The following is a 22,072-nucleotide window of genomic DNA, read 5'->3' on the forward strand; positions in this document are numbered from 1 at the left end:
TTTTTTTTTTTCAATGCCTGGGGAGCATATTCAAGCCATGTTATCATAATGTACTGAAGTGTCTTCAAAAATGACAGAATATTGTTGAAATCAACCATATTGCTTATATCACCTTGAAATGAGCCATGACTGAAACAGTGATGCTATCTCACCTCTGTGAAGTACTTTTGTTAATAAAGTATGTAGCAATGAGAAAAAAAAAATTAGGAAGATTTACACCTTCCCCACCAGCAAAGCAGTCGAATGTGCTAAACAGGTATCTGCTTTTCTGGAGGTCTATATTAACTTAATTAATACCAGAAGAATCTTAAGTCATAGCATTTAAATTTTTTTAAATGAATTTAATCATCTGATTGGAAATCAGGAGTTGCCTTTATTTAAGTAACTTTCCAGAAGGCCAACATTATTCAAATACAACAAAGTTGCCAGGTAGAAAGTCCTAAATAGCTACAAATAGAACATCAGTAGGATTTTCAAGGCATATTATCAATATTTGATAAAAGGGTCCTTGCTGGATGTTTGGTTGGTAGACTTCAATGCACCCTTTGTTTCTCTGAGATAACCCAGAGAACAGAACTGTCTTATTTACACTCCAAAGGCCAGCAGGGCCTCTTACGACAGTGGTTAACATGACTATTCTCTTAGGAATATTGTGTCTATAAATAAAATAAATCTTCAAATAAGAGAACTGGAAATAACTCAAAATTGCTCGTGGAAGCTGTTCCCAGCCCTGAGAGAAGTAAGAGATAGTCCCAACCAAGTCAACTGTTAGCTGCTACCATGTGAAAAGTGACATGAAAAGTGAGAGTCTGTGCAAGGCAGGCTCTGAAGTCCCAAGGACAGGACAATAGTTTGGGGTTTTTCTCTAAGAAGTGGATCAGTGCCCACCTCACTTCAAGCACAGCTCCCAGAGCTTGCCAGGCAGCCTGGAAAACACACACAGATACCAATGAGACCGGACACTGACATGGAAGGGCAGCTGGTCCCTGAGGATGTGGCCTTGGGCATTGTTGGCACAGGGATCTGAAACGCTTCATTTGTGAGCTGATTAGAAAAGACCCAGACACTCAAGGTCAAGGAAGAGAGAAACAGGGGCAGAGACACCTGTTTGCATTCAGAGGTCTTTCTGTCAACACTGTCAACTAAGACCGTCTCTGAATTTGAGCACTGTCGGCATAAGTGATGGGGGAAAATGATGCAGACCAGGGCATCTCCTGGTTGGCAATTGTAGGGAAGCTGCTGCCAGTTTTAGGAAATTTAGGTCTGCTATAACACAGAACTGTTACGGATGTGTTAATGGGAAAAGTCACTCAGCAAGTGTACTAGAAAGAATGTCCTTTTAAAAGCTGGATGACATGACAGCCTTCTTCATTCCTCTTCATCAGAAGGATGGAAGGGTGACTTTGCAGTAGGACATGTGGCTTGAAAGGAAAGCTGGATATACAGTCCACATACACGTGTGTATACACAGCTAAGCATCTTGTCCCTGGTGATAAGCAATAGTGAACTGTGACCGCATCATTGGGATGCTTTTCCTCCTAAACTGAAGTCTGTGGGGGAAAAGCAAGAGGGCAGGCAGCACAGAACTTGTAGCTTTCAACTCTGCTGAAGTAATGTGACCTCAGTAGAAAGATTTCAGACATCAAGCTCTAGCAGCTATGTCAAAGATATGTACACAGTCTCACATGCAAAAGTAAGACAAGGTAAAAAGCCACCCAAAAACTCAAATAGGGGGAAAGTCAGTCAACTTCTAAATAATGTCCTATCAGATCTTTGCTTTTCATCAGACAAACTACTCCCTGAGTCCTACCACAGTGTCTCGGGCAGAGACCAGATACTCAGGAAGAAAGAGGTCTAGTCATCCAAAAACTCATCCGGTCCATGAATTAACTGGTTGACTTTCCTTTGCTTGAGCTGCAACAAAGGAATCTCCTGGGCATTCTCTGTGTTGAAGCTGAGGGTACATATTGACACACCAGACACCAAAAGAGGATCGTTCCTGGAGGAAGTAAGACGCCCACCCCAGGCCGAGCACCCTGGACTCACCCCGAGGGGGGCATACTCACCAGTCTCTCGGGTCGTGTTTCGGCTTGTTGGCTTGGGTGGAGGAACGGGGGCCTGCTTACCAGGAGCCTTGATATTTTTTTTACTAGGAGGCACTTCGTCACCCTTGGGACTGGCCCCAGCAGCAGCCCCTCTTGGAGGCACTGGTGTTTTTTTGGGCTTAGGTTTGGGTTTAGGCTTAGGAAGAACCGGAGGAGGTGGAGCAGGAGCTGCCGGTGTTTCAGAGTGGTTTTCAGTGTTCTCTACAAATGAGAAAGTGAACAGAAGCAGACTGATACAGACACACACCATGTAAATAGAAGGAGCAGGACACGGCGACAGATAGACACGAGGCTGCTTGGCCCTTGGGAACAGCGTGCAGTTAGTTCTGCAGTGGAGGCAGCAAAGTTTGCAGTAAAAACCCAGGCTGAGAGCCCAACTATGGGTGTCCCCCAGGTGCAGTCATCACCCCTGGGATCAAGCAGGCTGACAAGCTACAGTGATGACATGACACTGGGGAGGAGTGTAGATGTCCACAGTTGGGGCCACTCCAGCCTCCAGCCGGTGGTTGGAGGATAATGTCACGGGCATGAGTGTTAAATTTCAAGTTAACAATATTAACGATTGGACAACGTTGAGGGACCTTCTGGAGTGGCAGATTGGCGTGACACAGCCTGCCATGGAGTGAGGATAGACAGCCCAGCTTGACCACACTGACAGTTTGTCTCCAAGCTGAGGAACTTTCTTTTCCACAGGAGAACTCAAGCCCCATCAGCAAGAAAGAGGTTTGGGCTCAGTCGCCTTGTAGTCAAACCCCATTATTCTCTAAGCTAAGGGAGATGCTGCAGAATCTCCTACGTGAGGGGCAATGCACGAAGAATGAACTACTCTCTACTATGACAGTCTTCTCAAGTCTCCCTGGGCGCTGGGGCAGCTGTTTTGCCAGCAGTTCCTCTGACCTCTGCAAATAGTAAAGCCACTATAGGTACAGAGGGCCCCAAATCCCCCATATTAAATAAACCACCAAGTTTGTTTTGCAATGTAAACACAAACAGCCATTTCTGAAAAGACAGCAGTTCAAGTTCATACAAAAAATTCATACCTAAGAACAGAAGCCTCTCACAACGTTTTGTGTAACTAGAGGAGAAATAGTGTTAGTCTGTCATTACTGAACATGGGGGTGCTGAATACCACATTTTTTCTAACAGTGACCTATTGAAATGAAAATAAATTAAAATACATTTTATGTTCCAAAGAACTAAGCAGCATTTCTTTAAAAATGGAACGAAATAAAACACATCAGACAGTGTTAAGACAAGACTAAGCCTCTACTGGATGTGTTCTCCCCCTACTGAATAACTTAAAAAGGTTTTTAATATTGGAATGCATCCCTTTTTACTATTATTTCCTTCATTTCATTTCTTATCCTAATGAGGGTATAGTAAGGACTCTCTTGCCCCTCATTTTTTTTTTTGTGGGACCCTCGCCGGTGGCCAGGGATTGAACTGGCGCTTCAGAGGATGCGGGCAGCCTCGCAACCCAGCGCTCAACTGCTGCGCCACCAGGGTAGGCCCCCCTCATTTTTGACCCCAATCCCCATCAATCCAAGAGATAGCATTAAAAATTATGTTACAGGAGGTAATTAACATAACTTTTCGCTTTCCTCAGGCATGACACCCACCCTAAGTGACCCCAACTTCCTCTGACCCTGTCCAAGCCTCATTCAACACTTTATCAGAGACTACTTTATACATTCGCCTGTTTGTACATCTTGTCTCAACGAAGCTGCTTATTACCTATCATAGAGTAATAGCTCTCCTACGGCACCTGGTCTGAACCAGAAAGTCACCAAACCACCAAAGTCCCCTAGGGTTGAGAACAATGCAGGTGAATGCACATCGAAACATTACATTTTAACATAAAACATATCAATAAGCAGTAGCCTGCTAGTTGTTTTGATTCCTACCCAGTTTGAAAATGGAAACACTGCAGGCAAACTCAAGGTCCACTCCTCCTTCTTCTGTAAAATCTATTAATGACCTGTGTGTGTTTGGAGACCACCAGTGTTGATGTTACTAGTGGTGATTCCTAAAGGGTGTGTGTGTGTGTGTGCGTGTGCGTGTGTGCATTTATGCACACATTTGTGCTCACAAATTGTAGCTTTTTGCCTAATTATAATAAACTCCTTTTTTCTAAAATCAGTCCAACACAATGTATTAAATATTATGTCTATTAGGTGACATAATATTTCAACATGATTGGTTTGCTGAAAATTAACACGTTAGCAGAAGACAAACGCTTCACTTCTATCTGGAGGTAATAAATTATCAAGTTCTATTTTTTGCTATTCCTTGCGATCTGAAGACTTGATATAAACTGATAGTGCAAAGGAGTATTATTCTTTCAAGAGGAGATTAAGAAAGGCTGCCTGTTGACTCTGTCCTGATACAGATACTCTACAATATAGTCTGGAGAAGCACAGCAGCACTGGAGGGGTTCAGTTCAGTAATACTGAGAGCAAGTCAGAGACTGCATGTGACCTTTATGCTCTTCCTCTCCTTTCCCTCAATACCTCCTTCTCGCCTTCTCCAGGCCTCAGTTTGGAACTATTAGTTTGGATTTTGACCCCCACTGCAAACTTCCCTGGCTAACTGCACTCAAGCCTTCCAGAAATACTTGGCACTGTGTATTGCAATGGCCAGTTTGCATGCTGGTCTCCTCATCAGTCACCATCAACCTGAGAGCAAAGCCACTTCTCATTTACCACTCTTTACCTGGTCCCAGAACAGTCTCATGTGTGGCAAACTTCATTATTATTTGTGGAACAAATGCATGCAAATCACTTGTTGCTTCATTGAAAGCCCTCTATAATAATTCATATAGTATCAAATAATTCCGAAATTTCTCATATTATATACTAAGCTATATTTAATAAAATGCAGATCAGTTTTTCTCCCTCATACTTGTAATGGCACTCACTGAGAAAGAATAATGAGAGACCAAGAGCTCTGCAGTCCTCAAGGGAAAAGTTGCAAGTGTTGGCCCAAGTCCACTGAACCAACTCTAGGGTCAGGTGCCTACAGGAGCCCATGAACACACTGTCCTGGGTGGATCCCACCCACAGAGCCAGTGCAAAGAGCATCATTTGGTTAAACCAACCTCACCTGCCATTTGTTTTGTTTTCTTTGACACTGATACTTCAAATATCAAAGTAGTAACACGTCTTAAAATGAGATACAGGGATACGTGGCTTTCAAGGCATGTGATAGGTTTTGCAAATATAACGAATCAATACATGAAATAAAGCTCTTTGACACTGGGAGAGGAGTGGGGGCATTAAGAACAGAGGTAGTGAGCTCAAGTTAGGAGCACATCAGAAGTGAGGCAGAGGTCAAAGTGAATCTTGGGTGGTGGTGGGGGTTTTCTGGGGGGTGGGAGAGGATTAAATGGTATCTTTCCAGAAACATAAACAACCACCTTTATTTGTAAGATATTCCACATCTAACATAATGAAATGCCATGTGGTGATGAATGACATGTCTCTTAACTCTCAGGAAGTGGCTTTCATACTGATCTCTTCCCCTTGCTCTCATGGGGATCCAGTGGGTGCTCAGTCCATAGGGTGAGAGGGAGGCCACAATGTCCTTTTAGTGCTGGGGCAGCCTTTCCAGCACATCTATCTCCTGTGTACAGGCGAGCCAAGCACAATGCTATCTTGAAACTTATTTGACCGCAAAGAACTGAATGTACTAATTATAAGTAAAGAATAAATAAACAAACACCACTCCCCCCCAAATGTTCATAGATCTACGTGGTCTGCCATTTTCTTTTTAGAACATCAAAACCTGCTGGTTTAATTATCATAAAACTGTCAGCAACCTTTAATAAGTTGATAAGGGAAATAATTCCTTTAAAGTCTGGCCATTTCACTGATGGACATCCCACACAGACCTGGCCAGCACTAAGGATGGCACTGTTACATAATGAAGGGTATGATTATTGAATGTGAAAAGACTGTACCAGGGACAAACCACAGATGGATTTGAAATTTAACAGCTTGACAAAACAAAACAGTTGGACAAAAAAAAAAAAATCACAATTTAACATTAATACTTTCGATTGGATCCCCTTAAAGTTGATTGAGGTCTATTTTCATCTCTATATTCCAGGAATACTATCATTAAATATATTTGTTAATTTCTCATTGTCAGTACTGATAAACTAACAACAGTCCTTAAATGGAAGAAGACTGAGTAAAGTCCCAGGAATACTGAATAAAGAAAAATAATAAACTTCCAATAGATTAATAAAGACTCCTAAAATTTTTAAAAATTAAAGGATACGCAAATAAACCGGGGCTGTGGATTTCCAAAGGAGATGATTTTAAGTTACGATGTCTACCCAATGCTCTTTTGTTCTCTTTGTCTTTGGAGAATGAAGTTTGTTTTCAGTAGTTTTTCTAGGAGTTCCCAAAATGCCTACAGAACCCAAACTAGATTTGACAAATTTCTGGCATCCAACTTAGAGGCAGATATCAAAGAGCTGGAGATAGCCTATTTCTCTACTTTTTTACTTCGAGGAACCAAGGAGAATCTCCCAACAAAACTTTACCTTCTAGGAGTTTCAGTTTAGGTTTGCATAGTAGGAGGCGTGGAGTTGGTTCCTGCATTTGACAGCAATGTGGGGAGATGTGATCAGTCAAGTGTTGGGCAGGAACAGGGACCATTTAGTGACCAGGAATCTGAGAATGCCTTCAGGGGTCTTAGTAGACATGTCTTTGGCCGGTATCTCAACCTACCACAGCATATTCACACTAGAAATCAAGGTCTCTAAAGAAGCCCTTGGGGAACAGCATAATTGTCTCTAGCACATTTTGAAATTTCCAACTGTGCAGAGAAATCATAGAAAACTCTTCTTGGTGTCTCTCAGAAATGGCTAGAACCTGGATTAGAACCTTTAGTCCTGGCTGACAGAGCCACCCTGGTTTTGCTATTCCTTCATCCTCAGTTGCTCACAAGCCCAGTTCTAACCAGCAGAGAAAGATATTCAGGTTGCTGGCATGTTTTTTAGAAAAAATACTAAGAAAAAGCTCCCAAGGAAAGGATAACATTCCCAGATATTTCTAAGAATTGACGAAGCCACCCCTTCTGATCATTACTGCAAGTTAGACCTCTATAATAAAAAGTTAAATGATCTGCGTGTAAAGTGGATGTTATCTATTGAGGAAATCATGTTATTTCTTTTCACTAGTTATCATTTCTCTCACCTTTGTGTTGCTAACCACTCTAGTGGTCTGGACTTACTATTTGGAGCCTAAGAGCCGGTTCTGAACATTGAGATGTATGGAAGTAAAAGAATATGGGGTTTCTTTTGATTTTACCTTTCTTATCTTCTGCCTTTTCCTCCAGAGGTGGCGCTTTTTCAGCTACAAAGCCATTACCTTCTTCAGATTTTACTACATTTTCCTCTCGGGTAGATTCCTCTCCGATGGGTATCATGTGCCCGTTTGAATTTTCAAAGTTAACTGTTACATCTCCATCTAAAATGGGGAAAGAAACACCTAGATGTCTAACTTGATGGCTTTCTTAAACCCCAGTGTTTCAGTTCCTAGTATTATAGGGTTCAGGGTCTCAGTCCCTGTATGGCTTCACCATGTTTTATGGAATAACTCATTCAAATGAAAGAGCTAGAAAATCCTTAGTCTTGGGGTACAGCTAAGAAGGGACTATTCAGGTGCCATTTCAAGAGAGCAGGAATGGATACACTAGTTAGACAACACCCCCAGGCAACGAGGTCCTTTTTCTCGTGCTTGGGTTTCTGAAGTCAATACCTAAGAGTCTCTTTGTCACCCAGAAACTGAGGGTAAAAGGAGAAATCTAAAGAATGGAATAAACATTTTAATAACACCAAAAACACAAATTGAATGCAAATACACAAATAACATGAAGTGTAATTACACATACAAATGATTAATGGAAGAATATGAACATTTCCAAGCACCACTGTCTCCGGAGCATTATTTCTATGATATGTTAACTTTACACAGTAATATATTTGCTACTCTATATTCAAGGAAAAGATGATAAGAAGGCTAATTTCATTTTTATTTTCTTTACTTATGAAAATGTTAAAATATAGTCAAGTGATTACTATATTCAACTGGCCAATAAGTTTTTAAGTTGACTAAATAATCTGAAGATATCAGAGGAAAAATGTAGAAAAAAATTGCAAGAGAAATTTTTAAAAATAAAATTTTGAATGTGTTATCTAGATCATAAATAATTTTAACTCGAGCTTTCATAATTCTGTGGAATTTCTAAAGTGAAAGACAATTACAGAAATGCTTATTTCAGTGACATTTGAAAAGATTAACCCTAATTCATATCTGGAAATTTTTAAGAGGCTTTGCTACCATTGGAAAAGAAAAATTAATAAATTCTAGTTCTGACTTAGCAAACTTGAAGAAATTCATGATTAGAGCTGTTTTATGTAATTTTTGATTAATCTTATTTTTGCAATCATGAAACAAAGACCATCTCCAAAATTTTCATTAAATATGATTGAACTGCTTTGCCTCCAAAATAAAATTCACCAGGCTTTTTAATAAAAACAGCCATGACATTTCAATAAGTAAAATACATATGATGGAGTTATGTCATGGTCAAAAGAACAATTGCTACTTTGTCTTATAACTTCTAAGTGCCTAAAAATCTGATTCCTGTGGAAAGCTAAAATAGACAATAATTAAAGAAATGCCATTCTAAGTAAATATCAACTATTTCAATAAAATTAAGGTAATAATATTTTAAAGAATGTATGTTAAACCAAGAGACTCTTTTCTTATTACTGGATCCCAAGAATTTGCTCAAAAAAAAAGAGGGAGGAGAGACAATATAAAATCTAAATATGAGACTCAGGAAAAATTAAAACTAATGTAATAATGGAAAATTCCACACAAAATAGAAAACCACTTATTTATATAAAAGTCTTGGTTTTAAGGAAACCAAATTATAAATTTACCTTTGTTTTCTCTAATATTAATTGGTAACAAAAATATGTTGAAGTCATGTTAGTGATGTTTAATTCTATCTTAACCATTATTCTATTAAAATCCTTTAGTAGGTTAAATAAATGATTAAAAATTTTTAGAACAAAAATGCTGGAAAGAACATTAAATAGTTGAGGCACAAGAAGAAATTGGATTATTAGCACATGGTAGAAAGTCAACAAGTGAAAAGATACTTATGGTGAATATAAAAATAACTAGGAAAAGGAGACAAGTTGGTGATAAATAGGAAATTCAAGAGTAAAACAGAGACTTGAAGTAATTCACAATTAACTGGTATATGTATTGAAAAGGCTTTCTAGTTTCGTGTTATTTTAAAATTAAAATAAATCCTTAGTACAGTCTCTGTATGTCTGTTAAATACAAGCTTGGGACAGGTAGGAGGGAGAGCCTGAGCTGACTGCAGGGTGCAGTAAGTGGTCCACTCCCAGTCCATCCAAGCCCAAAGAGAAAACTCAGAGTCATCAGCTAGAGTAAACCAAGAGATAAAGCACACCTGAAAATAACTGGTTAAGAAAGTAGTATGCCAGCATTTGAGAGATTTTCCCCTTCATAATAAACAGATGTATTTGGGAAAGAGGTTAATAGAGGTACAGAGACAAGAAGAAAAATTTGAATAACCAAAAAATGAGTGACTCCAAGAAGGTTAAAAAGCACTGGCATGGGGGAAGGAGGCTGGCAGGCAGGCAGGCAAAAACATCCACATATCTTCTTGTTAAAGCCGAGGGAAAAGATGGAAGAAAAGAACCAACTGATGAGGAAGGAACTTGGACTAGACCATGGATGTAAAAAACATAATCTAGAAAGAACAATAAAAGTAGCTGGGAGTGAAGGCATGGGGTGGGACAAGGTCAAATCCAGGCGAGCAGGAGGTGTTGAAAAAGTCTACTGGCTCTCTGAATAAAGATGTAGCTGATAAGCATGTCAAGAGCCCAGGTAACATCAAGGAAGATATAGGCAAAGAATTGGCAGATTCTTTCACTGGCAGAAGGGAGGAGGCTGTCACCAAGCACAGCAGCTTCCAGGCTCTGGCTAGAGCTAAAAACAGACCGAAATTCTTAAGATAGTGGTTTTGGGAAAAATATCTGAAAACAATTTTCTCCAACACCTGATTGAAAAGAGGAAGGACTCTTTTTACAATAGGCATCACCAGGAACTTACAAATATTGGGTGATTTCTATACTTCTATATTGGGATCTTGCAAAAAGATGGAAAGAAAACTTCAGCAATCTAGTGCCTTCCAAAATAAGTAACCTATGACATTACCTTTAGGTTAAAAATTGTTCTGACAGTTTTCATATTTAGGCAGCAAAAGTTTAAAATAGGTCAAATACAGTCAGCTTTTTTGAAAATAAAGAGATGAAATTATCATGCAAATAGTTCAACAGAACTGGCATGATAAAAACCAAGCACTATTAAGCAGAGGTTCTTTAAATTGATCATTGCCATGTTTTTAGAACAAATAAATGCTTTTCTACTTAGTCTTTAACTGGGATTTTAAAAAGGGCCTGTATTCTTTATTTTAATACTCATTTACAGTTTCACCTATAAATTTTTCAATTTTTTTCCTTCAAAATATTTCTAAAAATACCACTGACAAGACAGGAGACACATTTTGGTACTGCAAGACCACCTTCAACTAAAAAAATAGTTAGGGATGTGCATTTTTTTAGTTTTAAAAGTTTCAGGAAATAAGTAGCTTCCAGTAATAGAAAATTAAGGAAGACATAAAGTTCATTCATAAAATAGAGTGAGAAAAGTATTTGAAGTACCTAACTGTGAGGGCACAAGAAAAAAAAAATGGTATTTTATTCACCACAGATGTCTCTATTTTCTTTGAAGTAGGATTAAAACAGTAAAGCATTTCCCAGCTCCCTGCTGGAATTATTCAGAGGTTGGGCAAGTTGGATTATTTGGATTTGTAAATAGTGAATGCCAAAAAATGTTAACTTCCTTGCAAGGAACATGTATCAGGAAAAGAGAAGTATTATTGCTTCAATTCCAAATGAATAGCATTTTATTTGCTCCCATAAAAATACTATAATAATATTTATCTCAGTAAATGTTGAGGGGGAGCAGGAGATAAATCAAGAATGCTGCAACAATTTCCTTTCATTTCAACAGCATGGGGAACAGGGGAAGTCATTCAGTATTTAATTTGGAGGAGTAACCTATATTGGTGTCTTTTTTTGAGGTTCTGTGTCAGTTTATATCCAATCCTTATCTTTTTGAGTGAGAGCATCCCTTGGAAGGACAGAAGGGAAAAAGGAGGAAGAAGATTAGAGGTAGAAAATCAATCTTGGAAATTATAATTGTTGGTGAAAAGATGAGAGACAACTAACTATACTCAGAAAAAGGAAAAGAAAACAATATTGGGGAGATGAAAGAGAATGCAGAAAGCAGATGAAGTTCATTTCTCCGCTCGTATCTTATTGACTGTACATTTGAGCATATTATGGAGTATTAAGGACAAGAGATACATTTACTATCTCTTTTTTCTCTCTTTTCTTTTATGGGTAGCTTTAAGAAACCAAAAGATCAAGCTGAAACTTTGTATTTACTACAGCAATTGAGTAAACTTGTACAGAACAACTGAAATGCAAGAATATAGAGGGAGTCCTGTGTGCATTTGTACATGATCTGTATCTCCAGCCACAGTGTATCTTTGCAGAGCTTTAGGGTTAGAATGACATACAGTGAAGGACTCACCAAAAAGGTCATTGGATTTCTTTTTTAATTTATTTTTATTTATTTGTTTATTTATTTATTTATTTATATTAATTTAATTTAATTTATTTTTTTTTATTTATTTATGTTAGAATGACATACAGTGAAGGACTCACCAAAAAGGTCATTGGATTTCTTTTTTAATTTATTTATTTTTAAAAAGATTTATTTTTATTTATTTATATAAGCACTGGGTACAGTCAGAAGCGCGGGAGGGTGAGAGAATTCACCAGAGCCAGAGCGGGGAGCAGAGCAGGCAGAAGGACCGAAGTACACTGCTGAGGGGAGCAGCGGGCGGCAGGAGAGGTCTGCGCGCCATGTGGGACCCTCCTCCGGTGGCTGGGGAGCAGCCGGGGATCGAACCGGCGCTGCAGTGGCTGCGGGCAGCTTCGCAACCCAGCGCTCAACCGCTGCACCACCGGGGAGGCCCTCATTGGATTTCTTTTCTAAAATAGCTCAGATTCTCTACAATTCACAAAGGCATATGAATAAAAGCAAGATTTTGGGAGTACAGTACTTAACTGCTTTATCTCCCAAAGACCGCAGTCACCTTAAATTTCCAAAGAAAATTAAAGAAAGACCAAAGAACGAAGGATCAAATTATTTTAAAGGTATGATTAATTTCCTCACCTTGATCAGGCAATTCCTTAAGAACTCCCCTTCTTATCAGCTCCTCTCTACTTTGTCTTGTAGATATCTTCCTTTCCAAAACTTTTAAAAAGAATAAGCACAAGTAAGAATCAAGTTATGACTTATACAATTATTATAAAAAACATTCCAAGTAGAACTGAGTACAGTTATCCTGTCCATTCAGGATCAAAGGTTATTTTTCTAGACACGCAGCAACATATGTGACTGGAGACCACATAATCAAGACAGGAGCAAGCGGCTCCAGCCTATCACCAGCCACTGTACCTGCTCTTTCAAATGATGATGTTTGACCAAGAATTCAGCCACATTTCACACTACCTATTCAGCACAAAGTCTGCTTCTCAGTTTGAAACATTATTTCTTTAGTATAGTAGTCCCCAATTATAGAACACCAAGATCCAGGGATAATTGATGTTTGAACCTTATTTAAACTATTTTTCCTATACATATATACCATAAAGTTTAATTTATAAATTAGGCACAACAAGAGATTAACCACAATAATAATATAGCAGAACAATTTTAACAATATATTGTAATAAAAATTATGTTATTGTGATCTCTCTCTCTCTCTCAAAATGTCCATTTGTGTGTAGTATCTTCTTACCATGGCTGGTGGCTGGTAACTCTAAGCATGGAATGCAAAACTGGATAAGGAGTAGTATACTGTAACAATGCACTCTCAAACACAGGCTTCCATGCATACATGGTGTATGTAGAGGATATGTATGTTTACATTAAAAACAAACTCATGAACAAATAAACTTTCAATATATATTCAAGTAACTCAACTGAATCCGAGAGAAGGGACTATTTTTGCAGTGTTTCCTTACTCACACCATCTATTAAAAAGTGCAACACATGGGATTTCTATAACTTTTTTTCTTGCCCAGGCTCACAAGTTCTAGAATTTCTAGAGTATAGACTTAGGAGGAAGGAGCTAATTCATCCTTTCAGAGCATGTAAAGAAATGGGCATCTAACACTGATTTTTTTTATTTCTGGAAGAAGTCTAAATTCCTGTTACAACTTCAGAATGGCGCTTAGGAGCTCAAGGGTAGAATTTCAGTCCGATTTATCTTAATGAGTGCACATTATATACTAAGCCCTACATGTCTACATAGCTGCTAGCTCCATTCCCCACTCTTGGGGGCCAAGAAGGTGTGTAAAATAAATACGAATTACACCATACTAAGCCTTTGAGTAAATATCCCCTGGGTGCATGCTGCAGAACTGTTCCTTCAAGATGCCCCATTCCAAAAAGTACTCTGATGTAGCAAAAAAGGGCCAGAGAGGGAACTCTTCAGGGAGAAGGAAAGGCCCATTGACAGAGACTGGGTAGTCACAGCAGGAGATTTCTGAATCCTACTTGCCCAAGATTCCTATTCTTGCTCTCAAATTGCAAATCCTGGAGTCATCCTGGACAGCGTATTTTTCAAGACCCAAACTAAACCCCATAACCCAATGTCATGCCCTGACATGTAAAAACACAGCTTATGAAAACTCAGAACACTGGCTGGAGTGGGGAGAGACTCCAGGTGCCCAGAAACAAGAACTCACTGAAGGCAGAGAGGTAGAGGGAGGGCGAGCCTTGGGCTGGCAGTTTTGTATTAAGCCATGGAAGTCCTCAATAAGTGTTTAGCAATGGCATAAGCCCAAGAAGAGCAACATTTAGTCTCTCTTGAAGCAACTGGAATCATGCCCTTTTTGATAACTAGGAATTGTGTCTTCCTTTTTTATCCTGGTTGCCAGAATGGTCAGAGTAAAACTTGATATTTAACATAGATTTCATATGACAATGTGTGGATGAGATCTGTTTCTGCCTCTGTAGTGGCCTGACTTCATTTATATTTTGTTTATAACATATATATGCACTTTGTTCTAAGTTCAGTCAAACATTTCTGGAGAGGGCCTCCCCAGTGGCACAGCGGGTTGAGCGTAGTGCTGTGAAGCTGTCTGCAGCCTCTGCAGCGCGGGTTCGATCCCGGCCAGCTGGCCGGCGAGGGTCCCACATGGCGTGGCAGACCTCTCCTGTCACACCCGCTGCTCCCCTCAGCAGTGTATTTTGCCCTACTGTTCTGTTCCCCGCTCTGTCTTTGGTGAATTCTCTCACCCCCACACCTCTGGCTTGTACCCCAGTTCTTGTATAAAAATAAATAAATCTTTTTTTTTAATTTTTTGGAGAGAATCATAATGGAAGCAAACAAGAAAATGAATCAATGACTAGCCAAAAGAATGATAATTAAGATCTTAATAGTTTCATTTTAAAATTTTTATTAAAGCAACAATGCATTTAACATTATGTAATGTTGGATTTAACATCATGCAAGTTTCAGATGTGCGTCACTGCAAATCAAGACATGTCTACACCACAGTAAGTTCATCACTACAAGTCCAATTCTACCCTTCACCATAGAGTTGACCCGCTGGACTCTTCTCCTGTCCCTTCCTTTCTGGTAACCGCTAATTTGATCTTACAGGTTAAAAGTTTATTTCACTTAGTTTATTCATTCATTATTTCTTTATGTACCACTCCTGAGTGAAATCATATGCCTTATTTCAGTAAGCATACTCTCTAGGTCTACCCACATTGTCGAAATAGCAAGGTTTCGCCTTTATAACATCTTACTGGTTTAAATAGAAGCACAGAGGGATCCCTCCTCTCTTCCTTCAGGTTACCTCGTGTTCCCACCCTCACTTCCAGAAGCAGGTAACAATAGCTCACTGAAATGCTGGTGAAGATTTCAGTGGACAAATTAACTGGGTGTGGGAGGACCCAGGGAGCTGTTCTTTCCTGGGAGTTCTTTTCTGTAAAAGGAGGATTGTTATTTAAATACCACTTCAATTTCCTCAGACTTTTGTAATAAAGGAGATACCCTGGGGCCTTCCTGGTGGTGCAAGCGCTTTAGTCTCAGCACTATTAAGTGATGTTGACAGCCACTGTAGCAGGAGTTTGATCCCCAGCCAGGGAGCTGACCTACAGGGCCCAGCAGACCTCTCCTGTCTCGCATGCTGCTCCCCTCAGCAGTGTATTTCAGTCGATCTGCCTGTTCTGCTCCCCATTCTGTCTCTGGTGAATCCTCTCTCACACACACCATCCACCCCCCTGCACCTCTGGCCTACACCCCAGTTCTTGTATGCATAAGTAAGTAAATCTTTTTTTTTTTTTTAAAGGAGACACCCTGGTGAGTATAGGAAGTCAAACTTTGTGCACAAAGTCACTGTGGCCACTGCTGAGCCCATGCAGGTGGGTCAGAAGGGCCCAGGCAGGCAGCCTTCCAGACCCTTGCAAACCCATCCAGGTGGGACTGGGGCTCCGTGGGAGGTGCTGCTGAGGACCTCTCACGGGGTTCTCAGTCGCTGGGCTTGTTGGTGGGCCCAAAGATTCCAGGTCGTTTTGCACCACACTTCAGGATGGCGGTGGCAACCCCAAGAGCAGGGACCCACTGGCCCTGAACAGGTCACATGGTGGGAAACTGAATGCATCCCCACTTATTAAATAGTCAGCAGTGTTTCTGATCTTCGAGGAAACAGACCTTTTAATAGTTTGCTTCTTTAAAGCAGCCTAAAATACAAAATAGTTGTCAGGGGTCCTGGATTCTGGTCCCAAAACTTCCACGATCAGCTGAGTGACGTCAGGCAGGCCCTTTGGGTTCCAGCACCTCTAATCAGCTCTCTGGAAACTGAGGGACAAGGCCACCCAGCTCACCAGTCATGCTCACTGCGTAACCCATCCATCCAGACCATTCTGCCACCTCTGCGTTAGTGCTAACTTTCACCCTTGCACTGAAGTATCACCCGAGAACTTGGAATATTTTCTGCTTCCCAGAAGATGCTTTAGTTCAGAATGGCATTTTCTGTGGCTTTAAGTGTAACTGAATCACAGCTAAAAATCCTTCCTCTCTCTTCCTTGTAAACTCTGCAGCTCTGAAGCAGCAGCTGGCGTCCTGACAAAAATCAAAAGCAACAGCTTTGTTCTTTTGCTCTACCTCCTATAAACGGGCCCTAATAGGAAAATGCCGTTGGCTATTTGTTTGGTCTTTGGCTGGGCACATTTTGAACACATAATGCAGATAAGTGTGTACCGAGCCAAGGAGAACAAACTGCAGGCGACTAAGCCTGGGAGGTATGTCCCAGGGCCCAGAGTTCCAACCACCGCACTCCTGGGAGAACAAGTATCTCACTCTTCATCTTTTAAAATATTTGCCTCATGTTTATATAGCGTCTGTATGTTTGCAGAACACATGCCCTGGGCGCTTTTTCATAGGCTCGAACGGGCTCTGCCCTGGTATGAATCTGAGAGGTCATTCTAGTCCAACAGGCCGCACACAGCAGGAGTCATTTCAGGAACGTTCCAGAGAAGTGCTCACCTGCTTGCAAACATTCACAGGCTTCGACCGTTCAGTTATCATCACCCTCACGCGGAGGGTGTTAGTCCTCACAGGAGTTAAAATCACAGTGGCTGGTCCTCTGTACGCACAGGGAGCGCCCACGCCCCACAGCTCCAGACTAGAGTAAGCCCTTTGTGTGTGGGAAACAGCAGGAGCTTGCTGTGTGTTCCCTGAGAGCAAAGCGGTTATTGAAGCCTCCTAGAATCTGACCCCAGTACCCCACCAGCTGCTCTTTGACTTTGAAGCTCCCACAAATCTGGACAACGGCAGTAATTTGAGGGGCCTCACTCGCCCTTGCAGTTGAAGCAAATAAATGCTGGGGAAGAGACTGAGCCGGGCCACACACCAGATGAAGTAGCCAGATCTCTCCCAGAAAAGTGGAGTCACCAGTTGAGAGAATGGTTTGCTCACTTTTATCCCAGTTGAAAAAGCATGAGTGATTTTTTTCCCCACCAAAGGCAAGTAAAGCTGTGATTTCTGTTTCATTCTTTGCCCTGGGTGCAGATTCAAGTTCTGAGAGTTCACTCCTGATTCTAACAACTCACTTTCTGCACTTTCTTCTTTCTGAGAAGCGAGGTGAAGGGAGCCTTCTGCTCCATCTTCCTCACTTCATGCTTCCGCTCAGGTTTCTCAAGTACTAGGAAGCAATCATCTGAAGACTTCCCAGCGCTGTCCATCTCGAAATAGCTGAGCAGCTTACCTTGGCCTCTCGAAGACCCCCTAAGCTGATCTCCTGGTCTCATCTCCCTGACGCCTCTCCTAACCACTCTCTCTGGCTTCCCAGTACTCCATCGCTTCTGGTGCCTGCAGCTTCTCGCCTGAGGCAGGTCCCTGCAAGGAGGTCTCTATGCTCCCCAGATAATGATTCTCCCAGGCCCCTCTCATAACTCACCCCATCCCCTGTTTTAAGGGAGGCTTCAATAACCCCATCTCTGTTCAGTGGTCACCTTATAAAAATCTCTTCCCTGCATACTTTGCTCCCTTTCTTATCTCTATCCATTTTCTTACCCTACAAAATATACCATCACCTACAGACCTGGGACGTACGACTTTGTCACTTATACTCTTGATGAGAACCAAGACTGCTTTGTTTACGGCTGCAGGCCCAAACGGGTCTTGCAGGCGTGGGTATTCAGAAAGGATGTGTATTTGTTGCAGAAATGAATGAAGGAAAATAGGCTAAAAGTGATAATGGTCTTGTTTTCTGCCGGGTCACCAGTTCCACTCTAGGAGAGAGCAACTAAGGCTTAGGGCAAAACTCTAAGAACAAGAGTCTTCTGTCTCCTCTCTCCCCAACTCCTTGGCTGGGCTCAGCTCTCTGTCGTACAGCTCATCTGAAAAAGTCTCTGTATGTGCTGAAGAAGGGAGGTCATAGTATGCAGAGGACAAACACCCGCCAACGAGCTGGGTGTAGCACACGATTGGGCTCATCATAAATTACAAGTGATTTATGATGTCCTTCTGGGCATGGAGCCTGCATTCAGGAGGGGAGGCTGGGGCACAGGCCACCAGCTCCTTTCTGTGGATGCACGGCCAGGATTTTATATTACTCTGGAAGTCTCAGTGAGAGTAAATCTTGCAGTCAACAAGTCACTTGTGTTTTCTTTTGGCGAGGAAAGAGAGTCCTAATTCTCAATTCTAACACTGTTTAATGATGGAACAAAATAGAAGAGCAAACAGGAGACCATTAAATAAACGTGCCATGTTATCTTCTTGGTGCGCAGTACTGAATGGCCTTACTGTAAAACTGATGGAAACAGAAAACCACTTGTCTTATGCTGAAAATGTGCTATAAGAGCCTGGCTTTTTTTTTTTTACCTCTTCTCAATGGTAGTTAACAGAAAACAGAATGTCAAGTAATGGTCTCCTTTCTAAAAGACACTTCAGTAAGGCCGCACTAAATCATTTATGGAATCAACCACCAAAATGCCACCCAACAGGACATTTGCAAAAACCTTCCAAAACATCCCAAGAATGTAAGGCAGAGAAAAAAGCCAACATCCCCACCTAAAAACACGCAGGGGTCTGGCATTTTCTTGTTTATCCACGCCACTCCCCTACTCAAAAATCCTACAGTCTACAGAACAACTCAAACTCCTCAGAACAGCAGCCAAGCTTCACAACTGGTCCCAAGTAGCCATTTTCCCGCTCTCTTCTTTCCCTCCATCTCTTTTCTATAAGTCCACCGTTAAAATCAAACTTCACTTCTTGCCAATTTTCTAGAGATTTTCTGCACCCCTTTATCTCCATTCTTTCATTTATAGTTTCTGCCTCCTAGAACCAGACTTTCCCGCCCTCAGGTGAAATGCTCCTTGAAATTTCAACCTGCTTCAAACAGCGCCCCCTGCAGGCGATCTCACTAACCCAGCTCTGGAATTAATAACTATGCCCCTAAAACACATTTAAGTTACTTCCCTGGGCTTCAGCTTTCTCATCTACAAAATGGGGTAACAATACCCTTCTGGCTCTCTTGGAGATTAAATGAGTTAAAACACTTCAAATGAGTTAAGTGCTTTGGCCACTATCTAGAACCTAGATAGTAGTCAGTAAATGTTAGCTATTACTATTAGTTCTACCATAACACTACATTTTTTTTAAAGATTTATTTATTCATGCATACAAGAACCAGGGTACAGGCCAGATGTGCGGGAGGGTGAGAAGATTCACCAGAGACAGAGCAGGAAACAGAACAGGCAGACTGACTGAAATACACTGCTGGGGGGAGCAGTGGGTGAGACAGGAGAGGTCTGCCGCGCCAGGTGGGTATCTTGCCGGCCAGCGGGGATGGAACCCACACTGCAGAGGCTGCGGACAGCTTCACAGTGCTGCGCTGACTGCCTGCGCCACCAGAGGACATTACTACATTTGTCATTGCTATGTGTAGCTTATATTCACACGACTCTAGTTTAAGTCCTATGAGGCATGTCTTGTTATTCTGCCCCATAATGTAAATAAATAAATAAATAAATAAATCATTTCACAGAGTAGATATTGTGTACCTAAATGTATGTGGGGGGTGGAGGGAGCAGGACAGCAGGTCTAGCATTCCTTTCTACTTCTTTCAGAAACAACTCTTCTGATTTTCAGCCTTTGAGAAACCACCTTCCCCCTTCCTTAATCTAGGTGTCCTTGATTTTTGTGTGAGGCTAATCCCATCCCTGAGTGCTAGGGAGCTCAGGTTTCTCCAATGAAAGCCCAGTATCTCTCTGGCACTAGGGATTGGGTCAGCGAGACACACGTGTTTAAGTTGCACCAATGAGATCCCCTGCGGGAATTATAGGACAGGAAGGTTTTTCCCTCTCTCGTGAAGTTGTTCAAACTAACTGAATATGAGCTCTTAGTAGCCACTTTGTCTCCACAAGCTTAACAACAATAAAAAAAAAAAAAATCAGTATAGATGCACATAGACTCCAAAGAAGATGGCAGATTCCTAATCATAAATCTAAGTACCTGGATCCAGTCCATGGGCTTTTTTGTTATGTGAACCAATCAATTCCCTGTGTGCTTAAGTTTGTTATTCATTAGCAGTGAAGAGCTCTGATTAGTCAAAAAAGATATTCAATAGATGTTTTTAAATTGAATTTTCTTCTAACAGAGGATAAGATTTCTTTAGGCTTCAAGATAAAAAAAGTGAAAATACTATGGAGGACCTCTTCTTCCCCCACTTTTTTTTTTAATAAATTTATTTATTTATTTATTTATACAAGCACTGGGTACAGTCAGAAGCGCAGTAGGGTGAGAGAATTCACCAGAGCCAGAGGGGAGCAGAGCAGGCAGAAGGACCGAAGGACACTGCTGAGGGGAGCAGCGGGCGGCAGGAGAGGTCTGTGCGCCATGTGGGACCCTCCTCCGGTGGCCGGGGAGCAGCCAGGGATCAAACCAGCGCTGCAGAGGTTGTGGGCAGCTTCACAACCCAGCGCTCAACCGCTGCGCCACCGGATTCTCCCCCCACTCTTAAGCTTGAAATTTGACTGGACCTTAAGAAAGAGGAAGATGGGGAGAAACAGGTCCCTTCCGACTCTTAGGAAATCAGTCACAACTTCCTCCAGAAACCTGATAGTAATCATCCATTTATTTGGCGGTTAGACAACATTTTTATATTTATTTTCTCATCAGTCCGCCCAGCCTTCCTTAAAGAAAGGCTAAGCAATTATTTCTGTTTCCCTTGACTAGATAAGGCTATTAAGATTTAAAGAAACAAAACATATTTTCTAGGTGCAAACGTAGAATCTGGCTGAACCTGCTCCAAGTGAACCCCACTTTTGCTTCACAAGCAAATAGCTACTTTTAGCAGGTCAGGTATATCCTTTCAGACCTTCACAGGCAAACATGCATTTTAGTTTTCCCATTTTTTACATAAAAGATATGATGTTTTACAAACTGTTGCATATCATACTTTTTCAATGAACACTATAAGTAAGTTTTTTAAACTTGCAGGTGGCAGAGGTGACAGAAAAGGTTGAGAGAGAAGGGGAGAAGGGGAGATGGTATTTGCCAGTGCAAACAGCTAAAATCACTGGTGTTCCCCAAAGGGGCTGGGAACACTCTTGGAAGATCAATGCAAAGGGGACTTGGTGGCTTTTATTCCCAAGAGATAAAGGTTCAGGACTTAAACAATGAGCAAGTCCCTGATTCCAGATGGGCCAGGAAGTACAAGTAATCTCAGGAGAGTAATTAGAGGCCAGGATTTGTGAACTACGTGAAACACAGCTTGTCCTTCCTTTTTCCAGTCTTACTCTTGCAAACATACGAGAAACACAAATGAATAAGACAGGTGCCTTTGGATTCATCCAGTTCGATGGAAAGTCTCTGGGTTTCCATTTTTTGCTTCTTAAACATAAAAAATAGTAAACCCAAGACAGATGACACCATGAAAGCCAAAGACGTTTGAAATAATGAATGATAATTATCTTTAGAGTAATTAAATTCTAAGCTCACACTAAGAACAGGCTAGAGAACTGATATAAAAATGAATCAGCTCCCACTGTTGAAGAGGTTTTCAAACCAGATCACAAGTCATCTCTATTAAAGAAGCTGGTGAAGCTGAACCATAGCTCTAACAATCTTCCCCTTAATCTTCTGTAGAAGTATCTGCCAGACACATTCAGGGACTGCCCTTTTGATTGAGATGGGGTAATGCCTCATTTCATCACTGATCAGGAGTCAAATGACAAGCAAGAGTAGATCTAGAAGAG

General features: G+C 41.1%; 1 protein-coding gene across 5 annotated transcripts in view; it reads right to left on the minus strand.

Moving 5' to 3' along the window:
- PHACTR2 (phosphatase and actin regulator 2) overlaps positions 1-22,072 on the minus strand; it is a gene marked incomplete at both ends in the record, with an annotated part of 241,849 nt that overhangs the window by 33,757 nt on the left and 186,020 nt on the right. For 2 of the 5 annotated variants that reach the window (XM_084228667.1, XM_084228668.1), the window contains 3 exons: positions 2,067-2,306; positions 7,424-7,582; positions 12,467-12,547. In XM_084228667.1, coding sequence (XP_084084793.1) covers positions 2,067-2,306; positions 7,424-7,582; positions 12,467-12,547 — 480 coding nt within the window. The remainder of the gene's footprint in view (positions 1-2,066; positions 2,307-7,423; positions 7,583-12,466; positions 12,548-22,072) is intronic. The other 3 variants (XM_084228669.1, XM_084228670.1, XM_084228671.1) reach the window with 2 other exon arrangements.

This window comes from Talpa europaea (assembly GCF_964194135.1).
Source record: "Talpa europaea genome assembly, chromosome: 2".
In the NCBI taxonomy this organism is placed as follows: Eukaryota; Metazoa; Chordata; class Mammalia; order Eulipotyphla; family Talpidae; genus Talpa; species Talpa europaea.